Consider the following 15,328-nt stretch of genomic DNA (forward strand, 5'->3'; position numbering starts at 1 on the left):
TTCGAGTTTACGTACACGGTTGTTAAAGACTTCCTTTCCTGGACTCCCTCTTGACGCGCAGTTGTACATTTGGCATTATTGCAAATCGACACATAATGCTTTCCTGAGCAATCATGACACGTGCTGCTAGAAGGGCAATTCCGCTCTAGATGACTGCGACGCAAGCACAAGAAACAACGCCCCTGTTGTTTTAATAGATTTCTTCTAGCTCCAATATCAGTGATTGTGGTACAACGTGCGCTGGGGTGCTTCTGTCTGCAGTACGTACAACTCACAGACTTCTCTTCTGATTGTGTTACTAAGGCAGATGCGGTAGAGGGGCCTGACCTACCCTTAATAAATCTCCCGACATTCGACTTCACTGGGATCACAGCTGGTTTAGACAAGTTATTTCCAATCAGTTCACAGCGCTCCTTTGCTTCAATTTCGCTGTCAAAGGCCCTTAAGAGTACATCTAAGTCCCACTGTTCTTAATCTATGGACCTTGAAATTATTAAGCCCAGATTTGCTGGTAGTTTCTCGATCAGAAGGGGTATCAACAACTTCCCATAAGATTCACTTTCCACCCCTATAGCTGGAAGAGCGCGAATGTGGGCCTCAACTTGATCGTAAAGCTCCCTTAGACGTTTCAAGTTACTGTCAGATGCTACTGCTGCTACCTTAACGAGACTCTCCCTATGTGCATTGATAATAACTTGTGGTTGCCCGAAACGCTTCTTTAGAATGTTTTTCGCCGCTTTATAATTATCGGCTATTAAAGGAAGACCACGAGTGGCTGCGGCGGCCGTACCTTCCACTAAGGTTTTAAGATACTTGAACTTATCAACATCTGACAGCGCTTGGTTCTCGTCCACAGCACTTACGAATGAATCCCAAAAGGGAGAGAAAAGCATGGGATCCCCATGGAACTTTTTCAGAGAAATCTTGGGTAGTTTTGCCTTTACCCCAAGGCCATAACTAAACGAATTAGAAGTAACAGAATGAGAGTTGGACTTATCTGAATTGTTCTGCTTCGATTTGATCCTCTTTAAGTAGACCGAGGATTTCGTCATCTACACTTCCAAGAATCTTGAGTTTCTCTTCAAGAGCAATCCGATATGTTTTCAGCTGATTAATCACGGTAGGCTCGAGACGGCCGAGTAGAGATTGAATCCTTTCCAGAGTTTTTGTGACATATCCCTTATGTCCTCCTCGAAGTTTCTTCCTCTTTTTCAGATCTTCGTCCCCCATTTTGTAGATGAAATCCTCTTCAGACAGCGACTTGTCGCTTCTCGATAAAAATTCTCAGAAATTCTTCTTTAGACGGCGACCATTCGCTTCCCGGGTCTCGGCACCATGTTAAGAAAAAGTTCTCCTTGAATGGTAGGCTCAAACCCCAAATTTAATCCCAATAAATAAACGGGAAAATGGTAAACAACGAAGTGTGAAAAGAAACTACAAACTCTAGCAAAAAACTGCAAAAACTTGTACGCGTCAACAAAATCGTACGCGCCATAAAAATTTGAAATATCGCGCGCGTGTCACGTGATCAAGCGCGCGCAAAGTTCTCCTCAAGGGGGTAGTCTCAACGTCTCAAAGAATTCAAACAATCCTGTCACTCCTTTAGAGTAGTCAAATTTTGAGGCAGTCAATGTTTGCGAGTTTGTTGTTTTTTTTTTTTTTGCCGGATCTGTACATAAAGACGTTAAGCGTGACCGTTGGCTGGAAGCTACTGAACAGCTATTGCTGGTCTTTCTTATGGCCTAAACATTGGTATTTCGAAATTAAAAAAACAACAAACAAACAAAAAAAACAAAAAAATATAGTTTTACCTCTGCTTTCACGCAAACATTGTTAGGGTGAAATATTTTTTGTCCAAGGTCACAAGACTTCCTTCCTGTTCCTTTGGTTTTATTTCATTGTGAACAGTTAACAAGAAATATTTCTCAGGCTCCCTTACCTGTAAACGGACATGAGTCACAATGGAAGGGGCTTCATTCCCATGGTTCACGGGCGCCATAATTACACAGGGACGCTGGTTTTCCTCATCAAAGACTGCTAAGTTAGAAGAAACGTTTGCAGATGGCACATGGCAAACACAGGGGCACCTGGTAGGACAGCTGTAGGCTTCAGCGTTACTGATTGGAACGTGAATCAACTGCCGTGGATCCTGTTGATATCCCTGTGGACGGTAACCACCACTGTAATTATATACGGGATGGTAGACCGCCTGTGCTGCACTGTTTTCGATGCCTTGCATCTGGAAGGTTCTTGTTTGCATCTGGTTACTTGAGTGGTACAGTGGCAATATGGGTTTACAAGTCACATGACTTACTGGAGCGTCTTCATCTTCAGACACGATTTCCTACGCAGGAAACGATAAAATAGGTGGTACCAGATTGATTGGTTGATTAATTGATAGATTGTTTGATTGATTGGTTGGTTGATTGATTGATTGATTGATTGATTGATTGATTGATTGATTGATTGATTGATTGATTGATTGAATGAATGATTGATTGATTAGTCAAGTCTCTTCTCACGTACTCTTGATACAGTTCAATTATAACTGAATTGTAATTAAATTATAATCATACAGTTCGGGCCAGCTAATTTTATTCCTGGATTAAATCGACCACACTCAAAGCTTCTTGCCTTAAATTCACATTCTTGTGACATTTGTGCAATTGGAAGTTTTCGTGAAAAATTACGATAACTTCAATAGATAAAGTTATATTGCCTTCCAGTAAAAGGTTGACAGCAGTTTTTCCATAAAAAGAAAACCACAGCTTTAATTCTGTCGGAAGTATTTCTCTTATCTTTTCGCTTTTTTTTTTCTTTGTTAAGCTGTTGAAATTTCCATTTAACTGTATTTTTAAAACAGCTGTCAGACGGCTATCATAACATGTCTTACCGAATTATATAACTTGCTGTTTTCGTAGAAATGATACGAATCTATTTCTGTATGGAGAAGAACGCCTTAAGAGTGTTACTAACAAAGCCAATCAATCAATCAATCAATCAATCAATCAATCAATCAATCAATCAATCAATCAATCAATCAATCAACCAATCAATCAATCAATCAATCAATCAATCAATCAATCGATCAATCAATTAATCAATCAATCAATTAATTAATTTATCAATCAATCAATAAACCAACCAACCAATCAATCAATCAATAAGCCGACCAACCAATAAATTGATCAATCAATCAATCATTCAATCAATAAACCAAACAACCTGTCAACCAATCAATCAATCAATCCTTCAATAGACCAACCAACCAATTAATCAATCAATCGAATACGGGAATAATTTTCATGCTCCATAAAATACTGAAGCTCAGTGACTCTTACTTTAGATAGATGTGGATTTCATAGCATGGAGAGAAGATAGTGCCCAGGAGCAGGAACACCCTAACGTAACGGTAATGATACGTTGTTCACTGTAGAGAATCCATTTAAGCTAAAATAACTACAATGAAATGATAGCTACAAAAGTTGGAGAAATAACCACGCACTGTCATCTCAGGACCTTGTTCCTGATAATTTCATTTAGCTATACATAAGCACTTGGATAAGTTTCTTACCTCTATCTCTACAGGGTACATTGACCTGAAAATGCACTCCCGGGTCCTAGTACCAACTTCTGTCATCGGTGGCTGTTGAACAAAGTGACTATCAATCTGGTTGTCGCTCAATTCTTCATAGAAATCTTTAGGTAAAGATCCACAGACATTGGTTATTTTTATACAACCCAAAGGCTCTGTATAGGGGTTGGGATTTTGTGGCAACGGAGCGGTGTGATGACAGATCGCTTGGGAGAATGACTCTCCTTTTTCTTGTTTTACAGGCGTCCCACTTGTAAACATTAATGGGTAGTGCTGGTTATCTTCGGTGTTGTCTTCGTCCATCTTCCAGTAACTATCCAATAACTCTTTAAAAGAGAACATCTCAACCTCGTGTGCCGTCAACGTTAAAGCGTTGAAAAATAGAGAAGTCTGTAAAGAGAATTAAAAAACAATCAATTAATAACATGTCATCATTTTCGTCCCCAGTACCGCGATCCTTTTTGCCAGCGACCATTCTCGTAGCCAGAGTGCTCTGGCTCTTTGGCTTGCGGTTGGTCGCCAGGAGAGACTCTAGAGAATGAAAAATAAATAAATAAATAAATAAATAAATAAATAAATGTCTTGATTGGCTGTCCCGTAACAGCTTGCATTGTTTTACCGCAGAAATCCAGTACCCCAGAGTCTCTCCTGGCGACGAACCGCTGGCCAAAGAGCCTGAGGAACTTGGCCTGCGCCGGGAACGTCTATTTGTTCTGCTGGCCAAAACGATCGCCGTTCTGGGAAGAGAATGATGAAATCTCACAACCAGATTTTTATTGACTGGCGACCAAAAGCGCATGCGTCAAAAACAAGGTGAAAATCGCCACCGAATTGTGTGCTGTCGTCATAATCAGATTTAAAACTTCATGGTTTTAGAGCTAACAGCAGCAGCGACTGATGATATTTTAGGTTCGTCTCACAGAAGGGGTTAAAAGTGACGACAAAGAAGGCGAAAAATGATCAAATAACCCCCAAAATACACAGGCCTTTAACCTCAACGGTGATAATCACCAGTATCTCATTAGACAAAAAGATAACTTGCATGTCCATTCTCTTTAATTCTCTTTCTTTTCGGATAGAGGGCCTGTTGATCTTGAACATATCCCTCTACCGCTATACATGGCGCTGTCACACTTTCTAATCGCTGGCGAGCGTTAGCGAGGTAGCACACTATTCTTCTCAATAGCGGAAAAAATCCAAAATTTGCAGCTGTAAGCTGGGAAGGATGCGCAGTTGGCTGTTTTCTTTTTTTTTTTTTTTTTTTTTTTTTTAATTATCCAGGATACCCACGCCTGCAATGACGTCACGTAAAATTGCACGTGGAAAGAAAAAGAGTGTCAGAGTTGTAGTGTTTGCATCTTTCTTTGCCTGCTGAGGCAGATCATTTACGGTATTCTTCGCCATTTGTCCAAATTGAAGACATTTTTATTTAGAGTTGCTTACAATACGAATAGCTTTTGATGTAAGAATTGTAAATAACTGTTTTTAATTAATTATTTTAATTTCTTACATATACAATTTGTTAGGCGCATTTGATCATATGCACATGTTAATTTGCACCATACAAATGTTAATTATTATTTTCCGTTGACGCGAAAGAAAAGCTTGCAACCATAGATTAAAATGTAGATCGCAATGACTATCTGCACTTGGAGATCATCCATTCGACCGTGAAGTCAAATTGTTTTCAGCCGTTGAGACAAAAGAAAACTTGTCGGCGACAGTATTGAATTATCGTTCGCTCGTTGACGCTGAACATTCTTCAAAATGCGTTTGTATTGCTGAAAGGTGGCAAGTGATTTCTGAAGAACATAAGCTTAACTGTTATGGCCGATCCTCAATGCGAGCATAAGGCACTTCGCTTTTTTTATTTATTTATTTTATCCTATAAATGCACATACCAGATCTTCGTCATTGTTCTCATATTTGTCTACCACAGCCAACTAAATATAGCTCGATTGCTTCAGGCATTTTTGTTTACCTTTTTAACTAGCACATCTTGATTTTTAATTTACGGCACCACTGGCCCCATACTATATCAGCACTGCCTTTGGCCTTTATTGTAATTCTAAAAAATGTGCTACAAATTGATGATGATGATGATGATGATGATGATGATAATAATAATAGTAATGATGACGATGATAATAATAATAAAAATGATAATAATAATAACAATAATAATAATAATAATAATAATAATAATGATAATAATAATAATGATAGTGATGATGATAATGATGATGATTAACGTCTTACAAAGCAGTCAAATTCTCAACGGCCGCTCCTAACCCAATTTATAATAAAGTTTCGATATAACGCACGCTGATTGGTTGAAACAGCTTGCTTTATCAGAGTACAGATGCACGGAGCATCAGGCCGTTTGTGAAATTCCTGGAATTCTCTCTCGGTCTTTTTTATTTTTTGATTGACTGACTGATTGACTGATTGATTATTTATTTATTTGTTTATTTATTTATTTATTTATTTTTTGACCCAGATGTCTTATATAACCTAAAAAACGAAAACCAGCTCTTAGCTTCAATGGATAAAGACCATCCTGTGCGTAACAGTACAAATAACACGGTGATTGAAAGTGAAGTTTCCTAAGAAGTTAGCGATGAATTCACAGAGCCAAGTAGAAAACAAAAACAGAGATTTGCAAACATGTCAACCGCCGAAACTGACGAAATTTCAACGAAGGCAGAGCCGAAAAACACCAAAGATAACACAAAGTGGGCAGCTCAAGTTTTTGAGCGAAAAATGTAAAAATGTCATAAGCTTATTAAAATACAGTGTTAAAAGCTCAAATACGGTAAACACTTGTTAGCCATATTTTCGTGTAAAAAAATCAAACAAAAAATGGAGAAAACTAAAAATTTAATTAGCTAGCGAATACACACATATATATAAGCTTACAAGATCCTAACATTTTCCGTGCAAGTTTCATCACGACACATCATGGCCACCTCCGCTCACTACAGTGAAGCATGAAGCCTCAGAAATTACAACCCTTGCCCATCGAGTGAACAACTGACAGCTTTTTGAGATATCCTCTCCGGAGCATTAAGTGGGAGGCCACAGCAGTCACAGCATCCCAGTTTTCCTAACTGTGTCAACAGCTCCAGCAATCCTCTTGCTTCCGTGAATTCGTCTGTTGTTCATTCACAAAACGCAGCCCAGCAGTTGGTTTAATACCAGCCCCAAGTTTTAAGCAGTTTGTTTTCGAATTGCCATGTTAATAACGTCCAGATTTTCATGAGCCGCAAATCTACCGGATTTCATTAAACAATTTATTTTCCCATCGTGATTTTCAAACGGAAAAACTCTGAAGAAGCACTGGCGTTACTTTCGAACTATGCAAAGTTTGTGTACTTTGATGTTTTGCTTTGACATGTTTGACAGCTATCGTCTTGTTCAACCAGTCAAATCATTTGAATCATTCTAACAAGGATGGTGATTGGCTTATTTTAGCGTGCTTTATGAGAGAAATGAGAGTACAGATGCACGCTGACGCCACTACTGTTCGTTTGGAAAAGGAAGTTTGTTTTGAAAATGAGGTTGAATGCGTGGAGAAATACAAGGATTCTTTATCATAAAACAAATGAAGAAGCCTCGACTGTGCTTTGTTCAAGAAGTAGGGAGAAACACTCGACTACGTCTCGTGTTTCCCCCTACACTTGTTTCGTGCTCAAGCCGCTTCCTGCAGTTCGTGCTTTACAATAGAACAGAGCACAGTCGAGGCTTCTTTTTTTGTTAAATCGATCGTTTTCACGGAATGGTAAAGGTCCTACTAATTTAACTTACACAACACTCAGCGCACGTTCTCATCACATGTGCTTAAGCTGCCTGTGCTTCGACGCCCGCTCAGAGACGATCAGAGGTCCGCTTTTTGTACATGAATGGTCATGCCTTTTGTTTTTGCTTTCTGGTTTGTTGAATAGGGATCAAATCGACCATAAGTAGCACAACATGACGTACTGTGCTGACCTAAAGAATTCCCTATCCGAAGCGGATTTTGCTCAGTCACTGGTAGGTAGTCCTCATATGAGTACTGGTACATGCACATATTCCAGTGGCTCATTTAAATCCTCGTTGTATCTCTTTTTTGGCAACGATCGCTGCTCAGTTTTACAAATTTGGATTCTTGCTATTTGACCTACCTACTTACCTACCTATCACCTGTCTAGCATTTATTTATTGGTTTTCATTAAATTTGAGTTGATTTGGATGGTTTTCTCCAGTTTTAAAGAAATCGAGGCTTCCAAGATAGCAAAAGCTGATCCAAGATGGCGGCTTAGTTCAAAATAAATTTAATATGTCACTACGTGATACGTTTTCGGCAGTGGTTAACAGATGTCTAAACAGGTCAAAGTCCGATAATTCCAATTTCCTTACATCCAATAGGGTCCTTCCGCATTATTGATTTCCTGATTCGAAGCAGATTCGTGTCAACAAGGCTTTGTCTCACGGAAACTTAAAAGATATTGGGTCGTGGCTGAGAATTTCTGGCACTGACATTATCAGAAAAAACGATCAGTTGTGTGCGCTCTTGTCATGTGAAACTCTCGAAATTAACCCCTTAAGCCTCAGTATCAACATTCAAATTCTCCTAATTGCTCCACATATTCCCTTTGGTACCAGTTGGGAGAATTTGCTTAAATACTCATGCATTTCATGTTTGTTGATCATACCTTTCATTCTCACTAAATACATGTTTGATCAAGTAGTGGTGTCTAAGGGAGAAATCTGATGCTGATCACTGTTGCGGCCCAGCCCAAAGAACGCAAAGAACGATGAGCAGTCGTTGGTCCATGAAAAAAGGCATGTTCTTGCTTCAGTCTGCATGAAATGATCGTCATACGGTTCCTTAAAGTCATATACGAAAAAAAAAACCAAAGACGTTGCATGGCATATTCATAAGGGCAAGAAAATATACGGATCTTAATATAGACTTGTACCAGGATTTTGTATTCCGGATAACTGAAAGGAGTATTTTAACGCCCGGCGTCCATGCACATAGTATATCTCGCCGTAAGCTTGATGCCGGTTTGACCAGCTAACCACGATAACGCAAACAGAAAGCGCAAATTAACTGATTTTCAGTTGCCGGGCAACTGAATCAGTCACCTTGGCTCTATCGAGCATTAACTGAAGTAACATGTTTGCTTTGGAAGCTTACTTGCCAGCGAAATGGCAAAGTCAGCTGTTGCCTCAACCTTACCAGTACTGCATGGCCTAAAGTCATTTGGAGCATTTGTTGCTAGTCGATACGAACAATTTGGCTGCTTTGAAGATATCGCGTGGAAAGAGTCGTGCAACTTCCAAAGTTGTGGTTGACATCAGTTTATTCAATGCACGTGGCTTGGCTTGCGTGGCTTGGCTTGCTAATAGAACACGAGAGTTGGAACAGTGAAAGCAACAGAAATGCAACTTGGAAAAAGCTTAGCAGAGAAGCTGCAGTCACCGCATGGCATCATTTTGTTGTAAAGTAAGCAGATATACGTTTTCTTCTCTCCTCACTTGTAGACAATCAGTACTCGTTTTGTTGAATGTTAACATTCAAATGCGTCTGGCCATAGTAGTTTTAAATGGGTGAACTTATCTGTTTCATCTCAGTTTTTAATTCATACTTTATGGTTTTTGGATTACACTTTCACAAAATGCTGCAGATTTATTTACACAAATGATCCCATTCGAAAAACAAAGCCATGTGGCCGAAATAAGAAATGCAACTGAGTAATTTGTGACTGATCACCCATTGATACCGAAATGACCTCGCAAGGAAAATAAAACAAAAATGATATAACAAGATAAAGATGAAGTAAACATAAGTTTAAAAAATACTGGGTTTATGATCATTTTGGCAATTGCAGCTTCTTGTATTAAAATACTAAAAGACCTTGTGTAAGGGTTTCAAAATTATTAACCATTTTTTTTTTCTTTTTGTTACTTCACTTTGTTTGAAACTATACCGTGTCTAACACAGACCTCCAGACCGATTCAGTGAAGGCCGTGAACTCAGAATTTACACGTCGTTTGAAGTTGACAGCTCTCGCGCACATTATATTTATAGGCAAGAAATTCTGAAGAAAATAAATAGAGCCCAGAAGATATTTGTTTTAAAGCGTTCGGCTTGAAATGAATTTTGCTGCATAAATTGTTGGATAGTCGCAGAACAACAAATAGTAATCGGTGAATATACTTACATCGAGATCAAGTTTTGTGGAAGTTGAAAATGAAGGTGCCTAGGAATCATTCTGTATCTATAATGGAATGTTGTTGTTGAAGAATTGTTCCATTTGCTGGCCATTGGCTAGCTGTGGTGATTGGCATGTTTATACTGATAAGGATTTCGTTATAAATTAGTCTGAAAAACAGGTAGCAAATTTGAAATTTGATCAAATTCTTCTGACAAAGACCGCCACACAAAGACAGCTTGCTTCTTTGATACAGAGTCGTGAACCACAGGTCAAGTGGATTATTTACAGAGCTCTGAAAGAAAAAGCGAGGCGAAATGCTGACGGGAATGTTTTTGCAAGGCAGTTCTTCTGTTTTTCTTTACAGCTTTTCACGTCGTATGGTGATTCGAATCATAATTTTCTGTAATTCCCTAACCTTGAATTATTTAATATATTATTGCGTCTGTGCCTTCACTGAAGCACTGATGCAATCAAATGCGTGTAACAATGATAGGTATGTGACAAAAAAAGCAACATGTTTTGATTTGTGTAGAGTTCAAACTTGCGCGATATAAAGGCTCCCCCCGGAGCTTGACTAAGACGTTGAAATGAAAATTGCATATTAGGTTTACAAATGGATGGAAATTAGAGACGTTTTTTTTTGTATTTATTTCTAGGATATAATTTGCTGTTTGATTATCGAATTTTTAAGTTTGATTCTTCAGCTAGTACAAGGCCGAGCCGGAAGTCTATATAAAAAGGGGAAATAAAGCTGGGGGGGTCGTATTATTGCTCAGCTTTTTTCGCGAACGATTTGGCTACAGTAGAATTCTCAGTCGTCTTTTGTGAATAAACTTCAGCAACTATGTTTACAAGTCACGATTTATGGAAGAAGGGGACGATTCGAGATAACTTTGCAGTGCCAGTGAAAACATCACATTAGCTAGTACTGTTACAAGAAATCAAATGCCATGAATTGAATGTAGGAGTGTAGATAGATTGTTGAATAGAGAGCTTGCTTCAGTTGTAGTATCGACTGCTGCTCGCTTTCTGACTTTGTTAAACTTTATCATTCGTTGTGTGACTTCATAAATTCTTGCCAATTGACTTCTATTTAAATGACTGTGTTTTGCACACTTCACCAAATAGTGTTTGGGTCATGACCACAAGGACAGCAATTATAGGCTTTTTTATTATCAGTATTTATAATTTGGGAGTAAAAGCAAAGACCACCGAATTGTTCGGTAATATTCAGTTGTACAAATACTAGCGTTCAGTGACTAATGGAGTCGGGTGACTCTTACAAATGTTTTGGGATATTTTTTTAAGAAGCTGGTACTAAAGTGTATGGCATGAATACTCGTGAGATTTTTCAATCGACTTATATATTATATATATACGGATTGTGATGCCAAACTTAGGATACTAAGACCTGATTCTCAAAAGTGTGATTGCGCACTGGTGTGTTGCATGTTTGATTGAAACTGACATTTCATCACAGTCTACAACTGCTAACTTTTATTCGTTTTATAGTAATTTTAATTTGAATAATTTGTACTAATCAGTGGTGTTTACCCTTCTGACCGTGTTGCAAATTTCAAATCTGTCAAATGATTGTGAGCTGCAGCGACTACAAAAAGAATCACAATCAAACAAGTTTCTCCTGTACTGAATCGAAAACTTAACATGGTCTATCGGCTACAACTGCCCTGCTTTCTTTATATATACATGTAAACAAAGTCATGATTTTATGACTTACTGTAGAAACGTTAACATTGTTAGCAATTAGCAGAGTGTAATCTATAATCGAATCCGTTTAATCAGTGCAGTATTACAGCAGAAATGTTTCCAAGTGCCGTAACTTAATTTGCAGCTGGCTAGCAGCCCAAAAGCAACATTGATCTAGCCGACGCCGCAAAATGAAGTTTAGTTCGAAACAGTTGACCAAGCTCTCAACATAACAAATCGATAGTGCAGGTGAGCAGTTCTATTTCCGGAATGCCGGAGGACAGTTTTTGCACAACATGGCGTATGTCATGCAGAAAACAGCGAGTTGTAATCAGGACTATTTAAGGGTTGCTTTTAAATTGATTGGACTTAGTTGCCATTAAAATGTTAAAGCTTTGTAGGCCCGCTATGCTAGATTTTAAGGTGACAGCTTTTATGTACAGCGATCGAATAGCTAAAGTATAAGGTTTACTTGCTGTTTGCAGACTTCTGGTATCAATGATGAATTTAGAATAATCAGAATTAAAGCACACTGGCTTTGACTGCTCATAAAATATTGCTGTTATTTTCAAAGTCAGACGTCTTTGGCTGTCGTAAACGTACACCACCAGAGCGATGATACAGTCGGCAAAATGTTGAGCGTTGATTCTTGTTATATAATACATTGAATTGAGCCAATTTATGACCTGGTATCCACTACAACGGTGAAAGGGATTCCTCCGTATAATGTGGGATATATATATGCGAAGAAATTGAACCTTGCCGCATACCTTGCCGCAAAATTAATTTGAAAGCGGACACCCTTATAATGTTTCCAGAGTCGTAAGCGAGGTTTTTCTCTCAAACGGTTCCCATAAGGATTTCCGGGTCTTCATATTCAGTGTTGTCTCTGTACGGGCTCCATGTAACACAAATTAAGGCCTGAGAAAACAGGTAGTTTATGCCCGATGGTCTTGTTCAGTGGTGTTTAGATAGATAGTGAGATGGGTGGAAACTTTCATATTAAGAAGTAAGTGAATACTGCGTGAAGAGCCTGCCGTGACGTGACAACATATAATCCGGATGAGTCGCTTGCGAAAGCATGTTATTATCTACACTGACCTCCTGAAGGACGAAAACATATTATAAAAAATAGTTTTCATTAGAACTGTTTGTTGGGTATATGATTTGTCGCTTGCGTGGCTCAAAGTGCATGTCAATTGATGTTGGAAAAAGAAGATTCTTTTATCTCAAAAGCAAACTTTCTTCTCAAGATCACCTGGCTCTAAAAGGAGGATACATTATTACGACTCTTCTTTGGTTATAATCTTCATGCTCAGGTAGAAATTCCCTTTTGGCGGTATTCATTATTTCGTACTTTCAATCTCTCGTTTCTCCTTTGTTTGTCGGGGTAGCTAAATTGAACTGATTCAGGGGCAAGCGCGGACGGGGCTTGTACTCCAATCGTTGATTTCAAGTAGAAGATCTTAAATGGAGAACCAACGAGGATTCCATTCAGTGAAGCTCTCTATGAGTTTTTTTCCATGTGTTAGATTTTAAGGATATAGTTAGCTTAATTGACCATATTAATTCATTATTTTTCCTTTTGAAGATCGATCTGCGGAATGATGCCGTAATTAATAGCAAATGCCATGTAAGACTACAATGTTTTGCATTGATTGCCCATTAAGTGTTGACCTAATAAAATCTGACTTCGAAAGGATTTAAGCAATAATTGAAGTAGCTTCATTGAAATTAAGCATCCGCTTGGACGGCTGTTTTCACGGTTATTTAAACTTTCTTGCATTTTGGTTTCATTAAATCCATTATTGTTTCACGCTTGACTATTTTCTTTTGATTTTGCCCTTGCAGTTATTAACATGAAACAGATTCATTATGTAACCCTGAAGCTGCAATGTCGTCCCCATTCATGATGGAAACTTGGATGGATTTTAGGTTCGTGAGCCTTTTGGTGTGCATATCCTTTGTGTAGGTATGACCTGACGGTAGAAAATACGTCACTTGTCCCATCCCCATGTGTGCAGTCCGACAGACAAAGTTCAATTTTACAATAGACGACAGATTTCTCGACTCAATAAGCTCTTTTTTTCTTACTACAGAGAGGAAGACTAAAATGATGGATGCTGTAAAAACAGCAAGATGTCCGGCGTCAAAACCTAACCTACGCGAAGGTAAGCAGATATTTCTAAAACAAAGAGCAATATACGCTCTCGCAGCCTAATGGAAATTACAAGACTTTCATTGATGGTTTATAACCATCTTGTAATTTTGAGGAGAGTGCCGTTTGATTCTTGAACCTCACTCTATCTACAGACAACAATTAATTTTAGTTTTACGACAGCATGAGGTTGTATAAAACAAACCAGACTTCAGAAATCTTCGATCTCGACTTTTTGTATGATCACGAATTGTAGCGCAATATGTTTAATGCCGGAGAACCAGCTCTTGTTAACCATCGGAAAGAGAGACGATTTTTATTTTTATTTAAGATGATTGGTGTGGCTGAATCAAAAGATCTCAAATAGTTCAAACAACCTGATTTATCATCTGGTATACGCAGCCTGTGAGCTGGCTCTCTTGTATGTGAATATAATTTCTTTTTTTTTTTTTTTTTTGAGAAAGGTATGATTTGCACAGTCAAATAGTCTAACTGAATCTCGATGCTAACTGGGTTAATTAAACTCACCTTTCGTAGAGAAAGATTGTTTGGGTAATTGATCTGCATTTTTCTAGCTCGCGTGATTACCCAAGTAGCAAATATTTTCTGAGGTTAAATTAACTTATTTTACTTACTGCTTTTTTCAGTCCTTGATGTTTTTGGTTAAGTGGAGTATATTTTATTGTATTTTAGGTGGCGGTGCACTATTAAAATTTAACAGCCCGAACTTAGGTATTGACAAAATCAGTGCTGCTGCGTAAACTACATACAGCCACCTCTGTAGCGACGGACAGACGAGAAGGAAGTTTTCAGATGTTTAGACAATTCAGAGGATAAACGAAAAACTATATCCCGGTAGAGCAGCACTGCTGACTACGAAGATTCCATATAAATAAATGCATGCCCACGAACTGAGGTAAGCGTCTTCCTCATCCACAGCCGTGACCCAAAACCGGTGCAATCAGTGGAAAAATGGCTACAGGTTGTGAGGCTTCCAAGAAACAATAATTTTCCCGTGATGATGATCTTGCAATTTGCAATGCTGGTCATTGTAGATTGAATAACTTTGATAATTCAACAGATAATGAATGGTAAATGAAGACATTTCTAACTTGATCGTACTGGCTTGCCCTGAACAGCAAGAGCGAATGGTTTGTAATCATATAGTCCGCTTTCACTTTTGATTTCAAAATTTTGAATACTTATTTAATTTTCTCAAATGTGTTCAGGTAACTTTAAATTTATATAAAAGAAACCCACTTGGGAAGGATTACCCAAGGACAGTGAACCCAGTGTTCGTCAATTTGCGGGGCACATTGGCGGTCATCAAATGACTTTATTCATCACGATCGACTCATTTACGCTGCCTTTCTAAAATTTTGGTTACCTCATTTAAAACCATCTACATTGTCTAAATGTACGAAAATAGCCGTGATTTTAAGCCGGCAATTTCTCATGGAGCTCCACGAAACAGTACAATGGAAAATAAAACGCACGTTTCATTTTCAAATTAAAGGAAACGAGACCGAACCAGCTAGGTTCGATTTGTCGGATCTTCAGGCCTTTCTTTTTGTCCCATGCCGTCTTGACAAGCTGAACATTTCAGCTTTCTCGATACAAGAATTTTCTAAAATTTAAGACGTTCGTTAGGTATAAGCAACTGGA

The 15,328-nt window shown here is 38.4% G+C and overlaps 1 protein-coding gene and 1 long non-coding RNA gene across 5 annotated transcripts in view; one reads left to right on the forward strand and one right to left on the reverse strand.

Annotated features, from left to right (window-relative positions):
- Window positions 1-15,328, reverse strand: part of LOC146450838 (uncharacterized) — a 30,225-nt gene that overhangs the window by 10,321 nt on the left and 4,576 nt on the right. Inside the window, exons 2-3 of the mRNA XM_085099869.1 lie at window positions 3,575-3,985; window positions 1,940-2,344 (exon numbers count right to left, since the gene is read on the reverse strand). Coding sequence (XP_084955995.1) covers window positions 1,940-2,344; window positions 3,575-3,937 — 768 coding nt within the window. The 5' untranslated portion in view covers window positions 3,938-3,985. The remainder of the gene's footprint in view (window positions 1-1,939; window positions 2,345-3,574; window positions 3,986-15,328) is intronic.
- Window positions 8,443-15,328, forward strand: part of LOC146450839 (uncharacterized) — a 38,229-nt gene continuing 31,343 nt past the window's right edge. For 3 of the 4 annotated variants that reach the window (XR_014860206.1, XR_014860208.1, XR_014860207.1), the window contains exons 1-4: window positions 8,443-9,086; window positions 13,357-13,440; window positions 13,605-13,676; window positions 14,357-14,579. This is a non-coding gene — a long non-coding RNA (uncharacterized LOC146450839). The remainder of the gene's footprint in view (window positions 9,087-13,356; window positions 13,441-13,604; window positions 13,677-14,356; window positions 14,580-15,328) is intronic. The other variant, XR_014860209.1, reaches the window with a different exon arrangement.

This window comes from Pavona decussata, unplaced genomic scaffold (genome assembly GCF_977016875.1).
Source record: "Pavona decussata unplaced genomic scaffold, jaPavDecu1.1 SCAFFOLD_417, whole genome shotgun sequence".
Taxonomy (NCBI): Eukaryota; Metazoa; Cnidaria; class Anthozoa; order Scleractinia; family Agariciidae; genus Pavona; species Pavona decussata.